General features: G+C 41.1%; 2 protein-coding genes across 2 annotated transcripts in view; one reads left to right on the plus strand and one right to left on the minus strand.

The window, feature by feature from the left end:
- The first annotated feature begins 1482 nt into the window (after positions 1–1482).
- LOC108091056 (potassium voltage-gated channel protein Shaker) overlaps positions 1483–21497 on the plus strand; it is a 45665-nt gene continuing 25650 nt past the window's right edge. Inside the window, 1 exon segment of the mRNA XM_017190011.2 lies at positions 1483–1664. Coding sequence (XP_017045500.2) covers positions 1483–1664 — 182 coding nt within the window.
- On the minus strand, positions 9342–10446 carry LOC108091058. Its single transcript, XM_017190022.1, has 2 exons — positions 10382–10446; positions 9342–10326 (listed from the first exon to the last, which is right to left on the minus strand). The coding sequence occupies exon 2, from the start codon at positions 10221–10223 to the stop codon at positions 9438–9440; it is 786 nt and encodes a 261-aa protein (XP_017045511.1). The 5' UTR covers positions 10224–10326; positions 10382–10446; the 3' UTR covers positions 9342–9437.

The raw sequence follows: 21497 nt of genomic DNA on the forward strand, positions 1-21497 counted from the left end.
TTCCATTTGATAATAGATAATGGCGCTCTGAACATTCCGAATGCCACATGCCAGCATTGTTTGCCTCTGCGAGTTGATTTCTATTCTATTCGATTCGATTCAGTGCGATTCTATGCGATGCGATTCGAATCGAGTCGAATCGAATCGAATCGATTTGATGTGATGTGATTCACTTTCCCGGGCGTTTTTGTTTGCTCTCCAAGGGGATGGCAATGGGCTCCCAGATAAACAAGCAGCATCGGCTGGCGGAACACAAAGTCAAGTAAGGACCAACAGCGATGCAATTATGGCTGCCATTACGCAACGGTTACATAACACTCTGGGCTGAGGGGCACGCTAATTGATTTGCCGGGCGAGTGGGCGGAAAGGCGGAAAAGCGGGAAAATCAGGAAAAGCGGAAAGGCAGGGAGCGGGGGGAAATCGGAAAATCGGCTATCGGATATCGGCTGAGTGTTGCGGGGAAAGGGGAGAAAGGGGGCGAGCTATATATAGGAATAATTACACTCATCAAAGGTCTCAATATTAGCCGCAGATTCGTGGTGCCTCACCCGACATATTAGCTAAATATAATATAAGCCACTAAAGCTGACAAGCTATCAATAGCAGGAGGTGATGGTCGTAAGATTAAAAGAATCGATCATACTTACGCAATGGAACAAGCAAAAACAAATCAAGCGATTTGAAAACACTTTTGAATGCCCCAAAAAGTATGCTTTGAAAATATTACATTGTACAGTAGAATCCCGATTATCCGAACATCGATTATCCGAACATCCGATTATCCGGACTCATTCATTTTCCTTGAAAGCGTTCAACTGAAAGGTTGTCTTTTATTTTTGTTTACGTTTTGTGTTGGAAATTTAAAATGTCCAAGCGAAAAAGAGTACTGTTGTCTCTTAAAGACAAAATGAAGATATTTTTATAATATAACTTAATTATTATTAACTTAATTATTTGATTTGCCTTGAAATCGGTTATCCGGATTTTCGATTATACGGAATACCCCTGGTTTTAATTGATCCGGATAATCGGGATTCTACTGTACTTCAACAAGAATTTTCGCTACATTAGAGCTTTAGATATAATGAAGCATACTTTTGGGATCTTACAAACTCTTTTCTAATAATCAAAGACACTTCCTCTAAAACTGAGAGCTAATATTTAGCAAACGAATAAGTAGTTGACTAAAGGGGGAACAGACAGACTTTAGGCCCTTAAATATTTCTTTTGGGGCCTTCGAAACGATAACCCCCTTGAATTTGCTTGCCAGCTCCACTAGCCATGTTTGCGAGTGAACCGCCGCGTAACTAAAATGAGAGTCCGAGTGAAAATGAGCGCACGGCAGCCGCAAGAGCAAGAGAAAGAGCAAGAGCAAGAGCAATCGGTCCATGACTCAACCAGTGACAACCAGTGATCCCCCAGTGAATCCGAGCGAGTTCCGCGCGGTAGTGCGTCCTCTTCGGCGGCTCCTCAGCCGGTGGCATGGCCGCCGTCGCCGGCCTCTACGGCCTGGGCGAGGACCGCCAGCACCGCAAGAAGCAGCAGCAGCAGCAGCAGCACCAGAAGGAGCAGCTCGAGCAGAAGGAGGAGCAGAAGAAGATCGCCGAGCGGAAGCTGCAGCTCCGCGAGCAGCAGCTCCAGCGCACCTCCCTCGATGGTTATGGGTATGCAAGACCGTACTTTTAAGTTGCCCCTGGTAACCCTCTCATAGCCCACTCATAAGCTATCCACATCCCACCCGCAATCTACTCGCAATCCGTGCACTTTCTTGAGATCCCTCTCTTCACTTGGGAAAGTTTACTTCGAGCATAACTTTCCTGTTCAAACAAAAGCCCCAAAAGTGAAATAACTCCCAATCAAAATACCTAATTTGTACAATTTCCTTACAATCGCATATGCAAAATAAGTTGTCCTCAAAAATACAATAAAAGTATAGGTAAATAATTTTTTGAATATGTTTTTTTATATATATTATATATTCTATATACTTTTAGTCGAATAAGGTTTATCGTGATATGTGAAATGCGTTTAAGAACGTTTGAATTTTTACACAGAAAAATTTAACTAAACATTGTCATTCTTTTGAATAACAAATTTATCAATTTATTATAATTAGTAGGTACTTGTGATTTTACCTCCCTTCCTTGTCACTCTTAAAAAACTTTTCTGCATTCTGTTGGTCGCTTTAATTAGCTTTGACTTATCTGGATAAAATCAAATTCCATTGCACATTTCATTTACAATGAATGCTTTCCCTTAAAATTCTTAAAATGCCTTCTGGGCATGTTAATCGAAAATTTAAATAAATTCCCACATTTTTTGAAAATTCCTCTTAATCCGCCATTCGAAGAGGTGCAGAAATGGTTAGCCTGCCGCATTGCTGACGGCTTCATCATCAGAGTTAAGCCTCTTTGGTGCGGATATCCAAATGGCAAATAAATAAATAAGGAGCGACGGAAGCTGCATGCCACCGGCGAAAGGGCCTAAAGGGTTCCTTTTTATCTGCACTCCACAGCTGGCACAGATCTCGGGGCACTCGGCTGCACCACCTGCACCACTTGCACCACTCGAGGTGCGCCCTCCAACTCCACCACTCGAACTTTTCAGGGGGGGAAGGGGGGATTGAGGGCGACTGGTAGTGAAGATATCTGTCCTAAAAGCGCAATAAACGTGACTAAAGTAAACTAAATCAAGAACGAAGCGCACGGAGAACTTTCAGTTGAGCATTCGTGTTGCACTTGACAGCCAGAAAGAAAGAAGAAAGCAAAAAAAGAAAGCAGAAGGAAAAGGGAAAAGTGGGGAATGTAAGGCGTTGTTAAACTTAAGCTTGTGTGTACACTGAGGGAAACGGGGGATTGAAGACGGGAGTACAACTATTTTTCGAGAAATCACTTAAGTTCTGGCAGAGCAAAAACATATTTACATGTTTCCTTGATATGCTCGAACATTTGCACTTTACTTTAAAAGAAATATAAGAACAAAAGAATAATATTTTTATCACCATCACATTCTTGAAACTGCAAAATAGAATTCATTCGACATATTTTTGGAATCATCGAATGGTTATCTTTAAATCTTATCTTTAAATTTACATGCCAAATACGAAATACAATTGCAATACAAATTGCAAGTCTCTAAAGTTTTTCTTGATCATCTTTTGATTAATATTGGATAAACATTCGTTTTGATAGCCACAGAAATACAAAGTATTGTTTTTCCGTTCCGTGCACTCGATGTTAAAATAGAAATGTAACTAGCGAATGAGCTACTTGTTTATTAAAGAAAACAAAACACGAATCCGATCGAAAATGTGGCATCAGAAATTCAGAAGAGATATAAATAATATTTATCCACCTGGCAGTAAAATAGCAATGTCTAGAATTCCAGTGTTGTAGTTTTGTATGAAACGCATGATAATTTTAGTTGACTACCAATGCACTATTATATTTAAATTTTAATCTAAAGCTTTGGAAAATACTCGTGCACACAGATACACGTTTTATGTGGACAGATTTTCCATTTTATAGAACCATTTTCCAATTACCGGTGGACCTTGCTTCACCGATTTCGAAGCGTTGTTTAAGTGGCTCTCTCTGTATCTTTGTATCGTTGTATCTTTGTATCTGCATCTGTGCAGTTGAAGTCAACAAAAACCATTGAGCAGTAAGCAATGAAAAATGCCCAAAAAAATAATGGAAAGAAAATGGAAAACACAGCCTGGCAGGGAAATAGAAAAACACGACTACAAAAAAAGTGAAAGCCAAAATGTTATTTTGTTCAACTTGCAGGGCGCCATTCAGGCAGCCTGTCAAGCGGCACCACCCCCTGAAAACCCCCCGGAAAACCCCCCTGAAAACCCCCCCTGGAAAACCCCCCTAGAAAACCCCCGAAAGCCCCTTAAATACAGGAAAAACGCCTGCCATGTGTGCTCGGAAAAATCTTATGCGGGGGAGGGGAAACGGGAGGAAGGGGGAAAACTCTCTTGCTGATTTTTCAGTGCGCATTTCTTTTTGTTTCTCGTTTTCCGGGGAAGTTTCTTATTGGACTTTTGTGTGCTTGCGCTTAAACTCGTATTTTATAGAATGATATTTTTGGCTGAATGCCAAAGGCAGTTACCATTGGAGCGAGGGGGGCGAAAAAGGGGGGAAAGAGTGGGTAAGGAGTGCTGCACACACATGCAGATATATGTGTGTTTGTGTGTGTGTGTGTGTGTGTGTGTGTGTGTGTGTTTGTGCACTGAAAGCCTTTTGGTAATTACATTAAACATGCCCAAAATGCAGCAGCAATTTACACATTTCCCTCGGCCGACCACGCCCCCTTTTTGCCGCCTATACCCGCCCCCTTTGGATAAATCCAACTCCATTTTCTCCAGCGCAGCTTTCTATGTGTGCGTGTGTGTTTGTGTTTGTGTGAGAGTGAGTGTGACGTCACGCGCTGCAGCAGTTGCCAAAAATTGCAACTGAAAACTCTGGCGGCCATAAAAAAGGATAAAAAAAAGAAAAATAAAAGAAAAAACAGAGCACACAGGGCAGGATACAATGTTGCTGATGCCTTTGGGTTAAGCAGCGGCATATACATATATATATATATAGATATATATGGTGTATATATATTTGTACATAGAGAAGTCTGTGTGTGTGCCTCAAGGACATTTCCACTTGCATCTGCTTCAATTTTGTTGCATTAGTGTCAGTGTCTCTTTCGCTCTTTCGCTCGCTCTCTCTTTCTCGCTTTGTATTTTGTTTATTCCTGCAAAGTTGCTAGGCCGTTGGGGGCGGAACTGGGGCTGCGGCAAGGGGGCGTGGCACTCACCGCCCAGACACAATGTCGCGTCAAGCGGACAAAACTTAAATTACATTCACTTCCACCGCCATGAAGTTCGCATAATTGTCAGTTTTATTCCTGCAAGATTGCAGGCGAATGGCAACCAAAGCCACTTCGATGAATTAAATTATTTGGTTATGAGTTTAAAACTATATTCACTTGCTAGTTAGTATTTACAAGCTTTTAATCTTTAAAGTGTTACGACAAAGCTAATAGTGGCTAACTAACAATTGAAATAAGTTTAAAATCCCTTTTCAAATTAAAAGCTACTGCAAATATTCACCTCCTAAGTGAAACAATTTCAACTTCATTTTAATTACATGCCTTAAGTCTTAGGAGTGTTACCAAAAAGCTAACAATGGCTTACTTACAATTGAAATAAGTTTAAAACCTCTTTGCAAATTAAAAGCTGCTCAAAATATTCACCTCTTAACCGGTAAAACAATTACAACTTAAATTTAAAGATGAAAATAAAAATCTTTTGAGCCATTCCGACACTTTCGTCGTTGGCTTTTAAGGCATAACCAATTAAAACTTAATTTCACTTAGAAATAAAAAATTGTGCACGTGAAAAACTTGGTCCTTTCCCCTCGATGGATCCTTTCTTTCCTTTTCGTTTTTTAGTTTTTGTTTTGCAGTGTGCTCGATGTGCAACTAATGACGTTGACAAATGCTGCAAGTGTCGCTCGCTATGGCCAAAATCGGAGTCCACAACTACAGGCGCACTCGCTGTTGGCCAACACGGATGCAGTTGCCATTTCAGCTGCAGTTGCCAACTGCCTGCCAACTGTCTGACTGTCTGATTCGGAGACAAACCGCCGCAGACAAACCGACGACAGGCGGAGCGTCGCCAGTTACTGCTATCGAAACCCCCCACCAGCCACCCCCTTAGAGCCATCGAGCCTTCGAGCCATCAAGCCTCCTTGCCAGGCTTTTCCAGCGCTTTTCCGGCACTCCCCCTTCCCCTTTCCCTTCTCCCTCGCTTTTCCACCACTGCATCTGGCCCAGACGGAGTCAGCGAGCCTCCAGCAGCCGACCAGTGGTGCCAACTGGCAACAGCCAAAAGTAGCTAATGAGGAGGAGTAAACAGAAATCGAACTATGTTACCACACCTCAAATCCACAACAATATTCACAATATATTTATGACACAGTTACCTGTAAAACTTCAATCTTGAATTGATTACAAACTTAAACAGAATCTTTGCTTCCATAAGTTAGTTGCACCTTCATACATAGTCAATTCATACAAAAAACTTTCCCACGAAAACTGATTAAGTATTTGGGCGCAGCCAACTTAACACTGCATTAATAAGGTTGCCACCCAAGCTTAAAGGTTCATAAAAATTCGTATTTGCATTTAAAGTTGTCAATGTTTTTAAAACCTAACCCTTAACTTAATGTGATATAAATATTCTTGTAAGCAAGGGGACTTACAATTATTTATTTTATAGCACCTTAGGCTTCTTCGAACTTCGATAAAAGCTAGATGCATCCAAAACCAGGTTGGCAGCACTCTTTGCCATAGCCGGCGGTGCAGCAAATTAACATCATGACACACATTTAAATGCAGACAAACAAGAGGGGCTCGTTTCCAGGGGAGAATTGGAGTGGCAAGTGGAAAGTGGAGAGATGCTGCAGTAGTACCCGGGGACTTGGGAAATTGAGGCCACACACAAACACACACACACAAAGAAGGAGATATGTGGACTTGGGCAGATGGGGACAGAGAGTGGGAAAAGATGTGCAGCTTCACTTTCACCAGATGTTGCTCCTACCCACATTTCCATATGAGCCAACTTATTACCCAACAATTGACAGCGCACTCCATGAAATTCAATTGCCAATGAAAACTCGCCTAATTGGTTGCAAATGAAGATCTAATTGTTTAGCCACATTAAAACCACTTATGTTAACTATTTAAGCCTAAATTGTATTGCATTTTTAATTAGTTATAAAAAGAATTCAAGTCCGAAAGCCATTTTAGATACTATTTTACGTGCTTAGCTTGTAACTATTTAATTATGGATGTGCAATCGATAAAGGCTGCTGAAAACGCTTTCAGTTCCCTTATTTATGTCTTATTTTTGCAAACTTGGCCAAGAGGGAAACTTCGCTTGCATAATCGCCCAAAAGTCAGCAAAGAGAAAGTGAGGATGGTGGGATTTCGGGTGCTGTATGCCCAAATAAATATGCAATTGTTATGAAAAATCGAAGGCCAACTTTCAAGTGTCAGCCATATTTCACACTCTCTTCAGTGTGTGTGTTTTGTGTGTGTGTGTGTGTGTGTGCGAGAGAGGAGAGAAGAAGACGGGGGAGGGTGAAGGGCAGAAGGGCCGGAAGTGACAAGCAATTTGAGGGCAAAAAGATGCAGCTACACGCAAAAAAATTCTATATATGGAGTCACAAAAATAATTCCTTATTCTATCTAATTTACTTGAATAAAAAACTTTTTAGAAACAAAGTTTTTTAATCAGAACAAAAGGTGCAATTTAGTAAGCCGAAAGCGTATCTTAAACTTCTGTTCCTAAAGCTTTTCTATATATTTCCTTTTATAAATACATATATAAAATATATTTTATATATATATATATTTTATATATATATAAATTTTTGATGTGTGCCTTATTTCAACAACTCACTTGATATCCACAAACATTCGTACTATATACATATGAACATATATATATATATATATATATATATATATATATATATATATATATGAACAAAAAATATGTTCAATGCAACATTTAGTAGCTACAAACTTTCTCTTAGTGCATTTCCCAGCTCATCAGCCACACACACACACATACACTAATGCCCAACTGGCTGTGGCGCCGACCTGCCTCCCCTTTTGCGCTTTCAGCTCCATGTCCACGTCCATGTCCGTGTCCATGTCCCTGTCCCTGTCCCTGTTTCCCTTTCCCTGTTTCCCCATCCCTTTCGAGTGGCATTGCAACTTGCAGCTCGCTGGAAGGATGCGCTATAAATTTTGTACGTTGTTTTGCTGCGCTGCAAAAATTTCGGCGGTGGCCGTCGCTTTCCACCGATTTTCGCGCATTTTTCACCCCATCGATGGCAACGGCACTCGCCTCGTTTTCCTTTGCTGCGGCTCTGTTCTGTTCTGTTCTGCTCTGCTCAAAAATATGTATATTTCTCGTCCCTCTCGACTGCCTTTGGTCGCATATTTTATGCAGTTGCCTGGGGTCCTCGGATCCTCGGATCCTGGGGGCCCTCGAACAGGACCAAAAGGACGACAGCCAGCCGGAATGTCGGCCAAAGCTGCGGGCCACATTTTGCACGCTCGCTCGCTCGCTCCCCAGCGCTCCTCATCGCTCCTCATCCATCCATTGACGTTTGAGGTTGCCGTCGCTGCATTGTTGCTGAATTGTCGTCGAGTTGCCGCCCGTCGTCCTGTGTAATTGCACCAATCGCTTCTCGGCGGAATATGAAATTCCTGCCAGCCAGCCACCCAGCCAGCCAGCCACCCAGCCAGCCTTTCATCCAGAGATTTTTCATCTTTTTTTCGCCACTTTTCACGGCTGCCTGGCATCTCATAAATCTCATTAAAAATGCGGGTTGAAAACATTATGGCTGTGCAGCTGTGCAGAGTGGCTACTATTGTGTTTTCACTCATAATTATTAGTGGTGCGACAACAGTTTTGCAAGACCTGACCAGCTGATATCGTTGTTAATTAATTGCCTTGCTGAAAAGTAACCTAGGTTATTTGTATTTCATTAAGATTTACTGATGAATTGTGTGATTAAAATAACCTTCTTTGCTGAGACTATTCCTATTTCTACAGACCAAAAAGCTACCTTGACTTCTAAATGTCAATAAAACATCTAATTAAACTCACTATTATGATTGTTTGTTTTTTATACCGAGAATTTTTCCGTTGGATTAACAATAGATTAACTAACAATGGTTTGCTTATATAAAATATATTAATACACGCCTGTAAAACAAAGTCACACTATTTATATAACTTTTTCACGTATTAATGTGTCGGGGCTGTGAACCCAACTTATTTTCACTGCGGCTCGGCTCGGGGCTCGGACCTACACGCAAACTGTACTTCTGGTTCGTGAACCGGTTCTTTTAAGTGGTGGAACGAGGTTCAGGTTCAGACCAGTTTAATTTAAATAAAATTCAATTTTGTAATGTAATCTCAATTTAATTCCTTTCCCAATGATGAGCAAGTAACTTACTTTAAAAATTGAAAAACTGCAGTTTACTAACCTTTTGAAGCCTCATAACTCTTGCTTAATAAACGCTATTTGAAAATGGTCAATTGTTATTATTAGGCTTCTGGTGTATATTTGATGGACGTCAAAAACACAAAAGTATTGCTTAAACCGAGCCCGATTTTAAAATCTACTGGTTCGGTTTGGGTTAATTTAATAGTCAAACAAATAACCGTCCGAGTTCGGTTTAGGGTTCAAAATGCTACGAAATAGTTCACATCCCTGCCGGAATTGTCAACAGTGGAAGTGTAAAATATATGCATTATGTTTTATTTATTTTATTTATTTCCCTTTGGAGATAAATACCTTTATTTATCGTACTACCAAATTATGATGGAAGTGATGGGACTTCAACTGGATTCCCTAATAACCCTGGTACAGCCAGACGTTGAACTCGTGCTTCTCGAACTGCACATAGTAGTTGCGACCGTCGATGGTCATGTGCTCCTCCCAGCTGCCGTTGCTGTGTCCCTGCTGATTGGTGAACAGGCTCATGATGTAGGCTGGCCACTCGTTGTCCGGCACAGCAGCCCAAAAGATCTGCGGTGGCAGATCCTCCCCACCGCTCGTTAGAGGTGCTCCTTCGCCAGCCACAGGCGATGGTCCAGCCACCTCCACTTGTGCTACTTGGTTATTCGCTTTTGAGTCCGGAAGGAAGGGGGAGTTGACATCGGTCCACTCGGCCTGGGTCGTGTATTTGTGGGTCCACCATCCGTTGTTGAACTCGACGCTGTGGCGCTCTCTGTAGGTTGGCGGTCGCCAGATGCCCACGCGCAGAAGATCCTTCGGCTCCTTCTCCGGCTTCTCCTCCTTCACTTTGACCTTGAGGTCAACGGGGGGCTGGGTGCTAAAGAACTCCCAGAAAGACTCCACCTTCACCCCTTTGCTGGTATACCAGCACCTATTCGGACGATCATCTTCGTCCGAGGAGACGGCCTCCACCTTGATTGATGACTCATCCAGAAGATCCTCGTCCTCCTCAGAATCCTCGGCCTCTTCGCTCGAAGACTTCCTCTTTCTCTGATCGTCCAGATTCGGACTTGGACCCTCTTCGTCGGAGGAGATTTCAATCGGAATGGGCTCCGGCACCTCGATGATCTCCACATCGGAGCCCCAGTCTTCGTCAATCAGGTTCTTTAGTGCGGCCATTTTGATAAATAATCTGATAAAGGATAGCTAAGCTTCTTCTAAACAAAAGAAATTGAGACTCCTTTTCGTTTCTACGTTATTGGTCTCCAAGATTGCTTGTTCTCTGGCAAATGCTTTTTGTAAGACGTTTTCAAATTGTTTCTTATTTTCTTTCTTACCACGATTTTATTTTCCTTTCTCACTCAGACACTATGACTCGGCAGGTCAGCAAACTGAATTGAAATTAAATTAGAAAGCTGTCATCGTAATTAATGAGACCGAAGATTGTTTTTTTTTAAATATCCAAATATACTCGTATCTCTCCCAAAGCTTTCCAACCTTAGAGTTATCGCTACTAAATTTCTTATGGCTTCTATTGACTTTTTCTCAGCGGATTTCTTAATCTGCATATTTTGTGATACCGAAGTGATGACTTCATAAGATCCTTTGTGGCTTCCCATTGATTTTTATAATATTGTCTCAAGTGATAAATTTCCAAATATATCCGCATTGGCATTATCTCTTACTTTGTACTTTTTGGGTAATACTTTGCGCCACTTGTGACTGATTTAAAGGACATTTTAAAAGGTTTTTAAATTGAGAGAAAAATGTAAAAGAATTTTTGTGGGTCTGCCTTTCGAGCTTTTCTCTCATATTATATATCTTCACAAAGATAAGCTTATGAAATAAATAAATTTCCCAGGATAAAAAATAAGTACATTTGAGCAATCAATTGAGAAAGTTTCTACATGTTTTCATTGCCATACAAATTCGGCTTTTAAAAATTTATGCAATAGCTGCAAATAATTCAATATTTGTCAATATTTTTCTAATAAAAAAATGTAACCCATTAATTAGAAAGATATAAAAGGTTTGTTTGGTACTTTAATCTGATCTTTTCAGTCTGATCAATTAAATATTTCAAAAAAACTACAGCTGTTCCGCAGTAGAAAACTGTAAAAAAAACTCAACAGAAATCTTTTTATATCCATTCCAATATTAACTGCAATTTCATATCTCACACTATATTTTAAGACACTATAAATGCCCGAAAAGTTAGTTCTTTAATTAGTTCTTGAACCACATTTCGCATTTTACCATGGAAGTCAATGCAAGGCTTTGCTTGGTCCTATATGCTGTAAATTTACCTTATCTCAAAGTTAAACGTAATATTATTCAGTATGATTCGGGTTCCTATACTACAGAATAATAATAAAAAACTTGCGATATTATTAAACAACACAGTTCAGTTTGCAACACTGAGAAGGAAAAACTCTCTCAAACACGACTGCGTTTTGCCAATTTTAGGGTATTTATTTTTGACAACGAATGTGCTTGAACACATTCTCTGATTTAATTTGAGCAGACCTTGAGTCCGAAAACGTAACTTCAGATCCCCTAATTTGTGGCACAGTACTTTGGATGGTAATTACCACTGGTCGCCTGGTCGCCTGGTCGCCACAGATATATATTCTAGCCACCACCTTTGTTGTTATCCCCGTTAAGCAGGCTAACAGCTTCCACGGCCAGCCCCTCGGAAAATGTGCATCGCCGGCCATAAATTTGGCTAGCAGCTTACCAAGTGAGCAGAAAGGCCAGAAGACCGGGCAAAAAAATGCAGCAACGAGGTGGAAAAACCAGTGGAAAGCGAGGGGGAAAAGAGGAAAAAGGAAGGCGGTTGGGCAACAATGTACAACATGACACTAAAAATTTTATGGCCCCCACAGCCTTTGACTCCGGCAAAGGCGTCGCCTGCAAGGTCCGGCTTTTGGGGCTTAGCCCTCGACTTGGACTTGGTTAAGTGCAGCCACGGCAGGCCGAATTATCCTTGTTTTCATGCCCGGATTTTTTGCACGGATGGGCGACCGCCCATCTACAGACGCGTGTGCGTCATTTGGGGTCCTTTGTCACTGTTTTGGAGGCCGAAATGGCTGCCAAAAACAAATCCGGGGCAATCCCTTCGGTGGCTAATTGATGGAGCCCGAGTGTTCGGGCGTTCGATTTGCTAAACCCACTTTGTACGGATATGCCACCCGAATATCCTGTGGCCAGGCTTTCAGCACGCTGCTAATCGATGAAGCGACAGCTACAAAATGCACAGGCTCGCAGTGAATATTTTAGCTTGATTAATTGCCAGTCGAACAATGCCAGCAATGGCAAATTCCACATACAGTACGAGAACAACCTCGAGCGCAGCACATAACTGCCAGAGGAAGTGTTGTAGCCATTAGGGAATTCCGGCCAAAATCTGGTTGGTCAATAATTACTGCGTTTTGCGTTAGTGCAAATGCCATAAGAGCGTTCAACATTCTGTAGTCCAGCTTTGTGGCCATATTCATTGGGAAAACTTCATTTAATTAAGCAAGGCAGGCAAGCCCATGTTTACCATTTTCTTTTTCATTTACTCATACAAAATCTTTAGTGGAAAATGAATTAAATAAACCTACCCGTAAGCCTTTTGAACTCTACTTCAACTAGTTTCTTCATACACCACTTTGAACTGCCATACATTTATTATGGTAGTTAATTATAATTTATTTTATTAATTAAAGCTGACATGCTACTACAACTCAATTACTCTTCGGTTAAACTGCCAATTATTTTGTCGCTTTTTAAATAAAAGTGAGGACTTTTTACATTAAATATTTAATTACATTCGTACATTTATAATGTTTGAAAACGTTAAAGTACTTGGTTGGAAATCACTAATAAAAATTTGTCTCTGAATTTTTACAAATGTATAAAATTTATTTTCAATTATGGAGTCCATTCTCATATTTAACATTTTATTTTTTATTAAGTAGAACTGGCTGACAAATGTATGCCAGATTTTAATTGCAAAGGCATTTAAACCCGTATTTTCAATTATACGTGTACAACATATCTGAACAAATATTTTGTATTTTTGCATTTACATGATGCCAACTTCAAAGGAAATGAAAAATATTGTATTTTTTCTGGATTCTCCCCGTATGCAACTTAAATTCAATTATTATTTTTCAGAAACATTGCTGTACTCGCAAGAGTACTTTTTCATATTTACAGCGCAGGTCCTTATTGACCAGTCTACCTGACTAATTGATTTTGTGCACGGAATATGAATTCGATTTGAGTTGTTTATCTTGTCGATGGCCGTGTCCCATGTGCCGGATTAATCGCGTTTGGTGGGCGCAGGACATTGTGGGTGGGCATTTAGCCTTGGCAGTCTGTCAAGGATACGCGAACCGCAGGCCCGCCTACTGACGTCACGTGGGGGCGGTGAACTGCGGCGATTGCAATCGATGCGGCTGACCCAACGACACATCGACCCATTAACCCACCGAACCACCTTCCACCATCCACCTTCCAGCTTTTGCCACTCCACCTGCTGCTTTCTCTGAGTTTTTGAGTGCGCGCCCAGCATCCAAGGGACGAGCTTTAGGAGCCGCCAGCGGTGGCGCCCTCTGTGCGGGCAGCTTTTGCCTGGAAAGCGGAAAGGCCGCAGCCGCACAGCTTCCGGCTTCCAGGCGAAAAGCTCGCCTCCTGACAGCTGACCAACTGACAGTTGGCCGTGTTTCATCTCCGCTGCATTCCGCAAGCAGTTAATCAAGACACTTCAGAACTTTTCTTGAAAAAATCGCTTTTTTGTAAGATTGAATTTCGAAATTCACAAGCGTTATAAGCACATCATCGAATTTCAAATATTTACTTGGTGGTTTCCATACATTAAGAAAAGGGGATACATGGTATTTGTATACGTGATGAAATTTTTTAATGGACAGTGGTTTCTCACATAAAACAAAATTAATTTTTTATATTTCAAAACATCTATCGAATGTAACACTATTAGTTTTATTTCGATAAATGTTTTAATATAGATACCTCAAGTTTTCTACCGACAACAACATACAGTCTGTAACTTCGAATAGCGTTCATAATATCATAGTTTTAGCGGCAGAAGATACGCTTTTTGCCCGTAGACCAAAGTATTGTGATAGTTAATACAGTTTTATTTTGCATAGTTCTGCATTATTTTTATTTTGTTTTTGCTTAGACTTGCGTTTTCATCTGTTTTTCAATTTCATGTACTAATTCTTATTTACTTATCGTGCTCTCTTCTTAAAATAAAACCTAAAATTAAAATAGAATTGCTGCAAACTGCAGCAACCTGAGCAACCGCCTTAAGCCAGACAAAATGTGGGGCTATCAAATTAATATTTATAATGTAGGTAGTTGTTATTTAATTGGTACATTTCGGAGCCCATTGATTTTATATTTCCCAAAGTGCACCAATTTCACGTTGTTCAAATTAACTTTATTTCTTAATCAGCTTTCTGTAATTAAGCAAAATAGCTATAACAACTGACTGTAAAACTGAAACAATTGCTTATAAAAGATTAGTTTAAAAACACCTGTTGGTGCTTTGATTTGACAGTGTTATGTCAAATAATTATCAAAACAACAATCGTTGATAAAAAAAAAAATAATCATTAAAATGAATTATGTGTAGGTGTGTTTTTTAATGATTAATGATGAAAAAATATTGCAGATACCTGTGATCAGCTTTTATATCAAGGATTTTGACCCACCTTGACATAAATCAATTATTTTCAATTAAACCATTAAGAACATTTTATCATGGCTTGAAATGTTCATACCCATTTCAGCATTTCTATATAATATTTTGATTAAGTTAAGAATCGAACTTCAGTGACGAGGCAAAGTCGCAAGCCCGCTTGCCCGTGAATTTGACAGCTGTCAGCGGATGGGCCGCCTCGTCCGCTGCACGCGAGCTTTATTCATTGAGGAATCTGGCAAAGCCCAAGCTCAGTGGCAGGTCCTCCTGGAACTCCAGCTGACAGCTGACAGCTGACAGCTTCCAGCTTCCAGCGGCGGAGCAGCTGTCTCAGTAGCAGGCGTGGCGTAAGGGTGGGGTGGTTGGACCTCCTACGCCGGAACACCGGAATCGGAACGACGAACACCAAAACGGCTGAACGGCGGAACAGTGGAAGGGGACCGGGCGACGGGCAACGAGAAACGCCGAGTGGCTGGCCCGTATATTTCGGCGAGAGTCAGTCTTTGGCAGCCAGCAGCCGACAGCAGATGCCGACGAGGATGCAGAGCACAGCCATCCAAAACAGGGACAGAAACAGAAACAGAAACGGAAACAGAAATCGAAATCGAAACCAAACCCGAGTGCCGAACCGAAATCGAAATCGAAATCGAAACTGAAACTGAAACCAAAACCAAATCCAAAACCCAAAACTGAAACTGGGAAAGTGCGCGTCCGTGTTCCATTGCCGATTTGTGGCGTTCCAGTGGCAGTGCATCAACAAGGGGGCGGGCGCCGCGTAAGGGGGCGGGGCAGGACACAAATCCAAAGGCGAACAAGAAACGGCCGCGGGCAACAAAAATAAAAAGAAAGCAACCACGAGCAGCCGAAGAAAACGTGCTAAGTTCTACATATAAAAAATACGCATTTTTTTACTCATTTTTTTAAAGAAAACACTTTTTTTTAATGTGTGAGCAAAAAATAATGCAAGCCAAGCTGAAAAGGAAAAAAAGTGCGGCAAATGGAGAGATTAAAACCGAGCGATAAAGATAGATAAATCCATGGGATTGCGTGCGTGTGCTTAACCTTGACATATCAAACAAAACAACAAAATTAGACTTGTGTGAAAAAGTAATGCTGTTGTGTCTGCGACTTTGGCATCGCCGAAATTCCTTTGACATGCCAGGCATTTCAACAATAAATCGAACAAGCGAACAAGCGCAAAACACACTTTTAGATAGCCAACTCAACCAAGCAGAATAAAAACTCAATCTAAAGCCAAAGAACACTTACAAAATAACATTAAACAAGTGGCCGCCAAAGAGAAAGTAGTGCAAGAAAGGTGAAAGCCAGAGGGTGGGCACATAACATATTGCTAAGCTCAAAACACAGAGAGAAAAAGCGAGAGAGAGAGAGAAAGAAAGAGCCACTGTTGTTGTTGTTATCGTTGTCGTTGTCGTTGTAGTTGTTGTTGTTTGCACAGCAGCCTACCTGAACAACAGCAAGAACAACAAGAAAAGCAACGAGCATCAGCAGCAATTCCGCTGTAAGCAATATTTTTGAGGTATATCCTTCTTAAGGACGTTCCAAAGGCAATTTGCTGCCTTATTTTGCTGCCACTGCTGCAGTGTGAGTGTGTGTGTGTGTTTGTTCCTCTCCCTTTTTCTTCATCTTCACGTAAACACACACACGCGCACAAACGCAGAAGTGCCAAAAGAAACAACACCAAACGAAGGCAGAAAGGAGAAAAGCAGGCGTATACGTAAATATCCTTAAAGAGTTGGCAAATTGTTTTGGAAAATTAAAATTCTTAGGACACTTTTTCGCATACTTTGCATATCGCAACGGGAACTATAAACAATGGCTCAAAGAATTTCATTGGCATGAGCAATTCATTTTTGTACACTTTGTCTAGCGTTGAAAGCCAGTTAATGAAAATTAAACCATTTCATTAAAATTAAGATATGTTAATACAGAATTTTGTTAGCTCTTCCAAAGTAGCGATTGTATTATAATTGGCTATATATGTACAACTGTGCGTATGAGATATTTTTTATTGCTCATACGCCGTGATGGTCAGTTAAGAGAATATACATAAATAAACATTTTTTTCATCCTTATTGAAGATTTCATCAAAAACTAAATATTTAATATATTCTTTTAATGTATGCTAGTCATTATAATACATAATGCATAATACAAACGCTGGGCACCGGTGCGTATACTTTATTTCTTGTAGCTAGATAAAAAGTACAAATCATTATTAGGCTAAAGATTTTTTATTGAAAGCTCAGTAGTGATTCTAGGCAGCGGTGTTGCTTTGTATTTATTAAAAATAACAGTTCTACCTACCGCTTTTTAAAATTATTTTTAAACTTCAAACTATTCGCTAGTTTTCGTCTTTGCTTTAACGAAACGAAACTGCATATAAAAGTTAATTGTATATTAACACTAAAGGCACACACATCAGCTTTGGGTAAACCCCCAACATTGTACGTTAAATATATCATAGGTATGCAGCACAGATTGCTATCGACGTGGTAAATTAATATTTCCAGTCCCAGTCTTAAATTACCCAGTAGGAAAGTAATTTTTTATATAAAAATAAAGGCTTTCAAAGATCATAATCCTATATTTTGAGAATTCAAAAATCAAAATCAGTTCAAAAACATGGATTTGCGTATGCGTTTTATTTAGATAAGAAAACAGTACAGATGACCTTTTTGATTGAAAGACAAGGAGCCATAAAAAAATGCAAGCTAACCAGCAATTTTCCTGAATTGAGTCCTTAATTCATCCCCTGTCCGTTGGACCCCTCACCTGGCTGCAATTTGCCTCAACTTTTGGCAAGTGCTCAATTCCGTGGCAAACAGATGCTGGATGCTGATGTTGACCTTTCGGGAATGCCAAACTCTCGCAGACAGCTGAAATTGATGGATGAGCTGGTGGTCCTGATTCTGCCTTCGGTTTAGACAGGGTTTGGCAACGTGTGAGCTGCAAACTGTTGCCAAAAGCACAGGCACAAGAAAAACACGGATAGCTAATCAAAATTGATTAAAGCTCATCGATGACAGCGGATGCGGTTGGTGGGGAGAGAAGGGGTGGGAGAGGAGGGGAGGAGAGGAGAGGGGCGAGGGTCTACCGAAAGGGTTGTTACCACAATGCAGTTAGACCTATCAATCAATTAGCATCGCAAGTGACAGTCGAACAAAAGAGCATAATTGGAAAAATACTTGCAAAAGCAGGCAAAACTTAAATCGAATTAAAACTTTGGGACCTCTTCGAGGCATAAAAAACAAATTAAATATGGAAACCGACTCGGCATCCTCAATGAATTCGTCGTATGTATTTATTTTTAGTTAATATTTACTTTTTTACGCTGAACTTGTATAAGTTTTTAATGTGTTAAGCTGCTTTGGTTTAGTCCATATTATTAGTAGTCATATATTTTTTATTCTTCTATATTTTAGTTATTATTTTATTTTCGGGTATATATAATCTTAATTTAAATATTTAAGTCTTTAATTAATTTATTAAGTTATTAAGGCATGCAGCTTGGCCAGAATAACAGCTTTTGTTTTATTTTCACTTATTTTAAATTTGTATTTTACTAACGGATGGTTTTATTGATCTATTTGATAAATGGTTATGACAATTCCCAATATTATTTTTTCTTTACGTTTTGCTCGAATTATTTATTTTATTAAAGGTTTCAATATTTTTCTTTAAGAGTCTCTGAGACAGTTATAAATTGACTCGCTATTTACATTTCAATTCATTAATAGAATATAAAAATGGAAGGTGTACAAGATCTTATAAATTTATTTTATTTAATTACAGTTTTAAATCATCAGAAAAATGTAGGAACCAAAGTTTATATCTGAATTCCTTTGAATTTCATTTCCAACTCCAAAATCAAAAAATGGCTTTTAGTGAAACCCATTTTCTAATGGTTTAATTAGATTTGAGTATTTTTTTCGGGTTTATAAACTAACTGTAGGCAAAAATCTCGAGGCCCAGGGTTCAGTGCATGGGACACCCCTTTCTTCTTGTCGATTGACCAACTAAAACTCGGTCTAGTTTGGCAAAGTAAACTTAAGTTAACTTGAGTTAAGTTAAGTTGAGTTGGGTTGAGTTCAGTTGAGTTCCGTAAAGTGCGTGTCAAGACAAAGGCAACAACAGAGGCGTGAGTGGATGTCTCTTTCTGGCCAGCGGCCCCTCTCTCCCTCTCATTCTACGTGTCTATCCCTCTTTCTTTCTTTCTTTCGAGGGGGCGGTAGGCGAAGTATTTACTGCGCACACCGAAAAAATAGAAGAAGCCGAAGGAAACGAAATTCGTTGGAGATGCGAAGAGATGAAAGAGGGCATGGCAATGGGGACCCGGTTCACTTTTTCCCGGCCTAGCGAAAATTCCCGGCCCCAAAGGACCCCGAACACACACAGACATAGACACACACATATGCGGCAAACACGCAGACGCAATAGCAAAAAAAGCGGAGACAAAAAAACTGACAGCTGCTTAACACTCCTGAGAGAGAGGGAGAGAGAGGGAAGGTAGGTGTAGTGGAGGTGTCCGATAATAACGGCAAAGATAATGGAGGAGCGCACAATACGCTAGGCAACGAAGCCAACGAAGCAGCGGGCCAAGCAGGAAACGCCAATAAAGCAGGGACACAGTGGACGAACGGTAAACGTAGCCAGGACACGCACTAATTCCATGTGCGTGTGGCTCTCCCGCTTTGCTTTCGCTCTCTCTCTCTCTCTCCCACCTCTCTCTCTCTCTCTCTCTCTTGCTTTGTGCGCGTGTATGGGTTGCATAAATCCGCCAACAAGTTTCCCATTGTGCAGGGCCTTAGACCAAAGGACCCACCAGAATTTCCCTTTTTACCTCAACATCATTTGCTCTCTATCTCCCTCTCTCTTTCGCTTTCCCTGTGTTTCTACAATGACTCACGAGCTTTGCCCTCGTATTGGTGTTTTGTTATACACACACTACCCGTGTGTGTCTGTGTGTAGGAGAGAGTGTGGGTGTGCTGCTGCTTCTGCGACTGTGTGTGTGTGTGTTTGTGTGTGTGTGCGTCGGTGTCATTACATCGCCAGTTAAGCGCTTACACGCTTAAATTTCTCGCTTGCCACTTATGGCCCAACATTCGTCGCCTCTCGTCCTTTTCGCCTCGCTGTCCGTTTCACTGCCATTCCGTTTCCACGATCCAGTCCCACCCGTTCGCGCCGTGTTCCATTGCCAAGCCGTGCCGGGCCACGTTTTTGCGCGCTCTTCCAGGCGGACTGTTGTTTGTTCTGGCCCTCGAACTGGAAACCAAGCGAAAAGCGAGAAGCGACGGGCGGGATAAGCCCCCCGCAAAAAAGGAGCACGAGAAAGGAGAGCCAGAGGGCAAACCAGAGCAGAAATCGTATATAAAAATGTTTTTTTTTTTTCTAAAAATATATGAAAGTTAAATATATTTGAAACCAGTGCAAAGGTTTTTTTTCCCAATGTGTGTGAAATAATCAAAAATAAAACACCTCCACACAAATAAGTGTAGGCGTGGGCCATTGCCGTTTGTGAGTGTGTGTGTGTGTGTGTGTATGTGTATGAGTGTGAGTGGGCTTCACCTGTTTCACACTCCCTCCATTTTGCTGCCCAATTTCTCTGTCGAACTGAAAGGTTCAAGGTTGTTGTTCCCAATCGAAAAGTCGCGCCAAAAACAACAACGGCAGCATCAAGCTCTCCACTCGCAATCAATTGCAATTATTTCCGAAAAGGGGTAGCGAGAGGGCCGAGAACGAAACCGAAAACGAAAACGCTTTAAATACGACCCATAAATAAAACGTGAAAAATCTGGGCCCCAAAAATCAATAGGTAAAGGACATCTCGCAGGCTCTCGCTGGCAGCCTATTTTTACCCAGCAAATTCAAAACAACCTAAAACTTGTATGAGTGCTTCTAAAAGCGGAAATTGCCATTTTCACTAGCTGTTTCCGGTTCAAATGAAACTGTTTCTGTGTGGGTGTGTGTGCTTGGTACTTTTTGTTTTTTGCTGTGTGTAAAAAGCCAACATAAATAAATGAAAATCAAATGTATTCATCCAACTGCAGCAAAAATATGTGACTTACAACACGAAAGCAATGAAAAAAACAACGCAGTGTTTGCAAAGTGCATTGCCTAATTACGAAAAGAAAAACTTTATCAAAATCGCAAAAGTAACAACAAAATCGCAGAGTCGTCTTCGCCGCAACTGAGAACTGAAAACCCAAAGGACTTCCCCGTTTTACACTGCAACCAATTGCCAAATGCTAGCCGAAATAGGAGCCAGGGCAACCTTAATGGCCAGAAACACAAGCTGCACGGAGGTGTCGAAAACCGAGGAGCTCGCCAAATAACAGAAGCTGCTCCCGACCAGCATCGCCAGTAGTGGATTATCGTAAGGTGGAGCAGGGACAGCAGGAGCAGGAGCAGGTGCAGGAGCAGCCGCAGGACGAGGCCGCGGCCAGGATACGCCATCCGAGCAGGCTGAGCATTGGCGCAATTAGCGATTCGCACCACTTGCTCGTCCTCAACCATTTCCCGCATCGATTTCATCGAGCGATGGGGCCTCACACCGGTTCTGCGACCGCGCCAGGAGCAGCCGTTGAGCGGTGAAAACCTATCCAACGCCTCGCCCCCTCTTCTCTGCGATAGGTAAGGTCCTTGGGCGATCCGCTCTCCGATATTCGATATGGTTAATTCTGGGTAAACAAGCCGAGCACAAAGCGAAAGCGCTTGTG

This window comes from Drosophila ficusphila, unplaced genomic scaffold (assembly GCF_018152265.1).
Source record: "Drosophila ficusphila isolate 14025-0441.05 unplaced genomic scaffold, ASM1815226v1 contig_198, whole genome shotgun sequence".
In the NCBI taxonomy this organism is placed as follows: Eukaryota; Metazoa; Arthropoda; class Insecta; order Diptera; family Drosophilidae; genus Drosophila; species Drosophila ficusphila.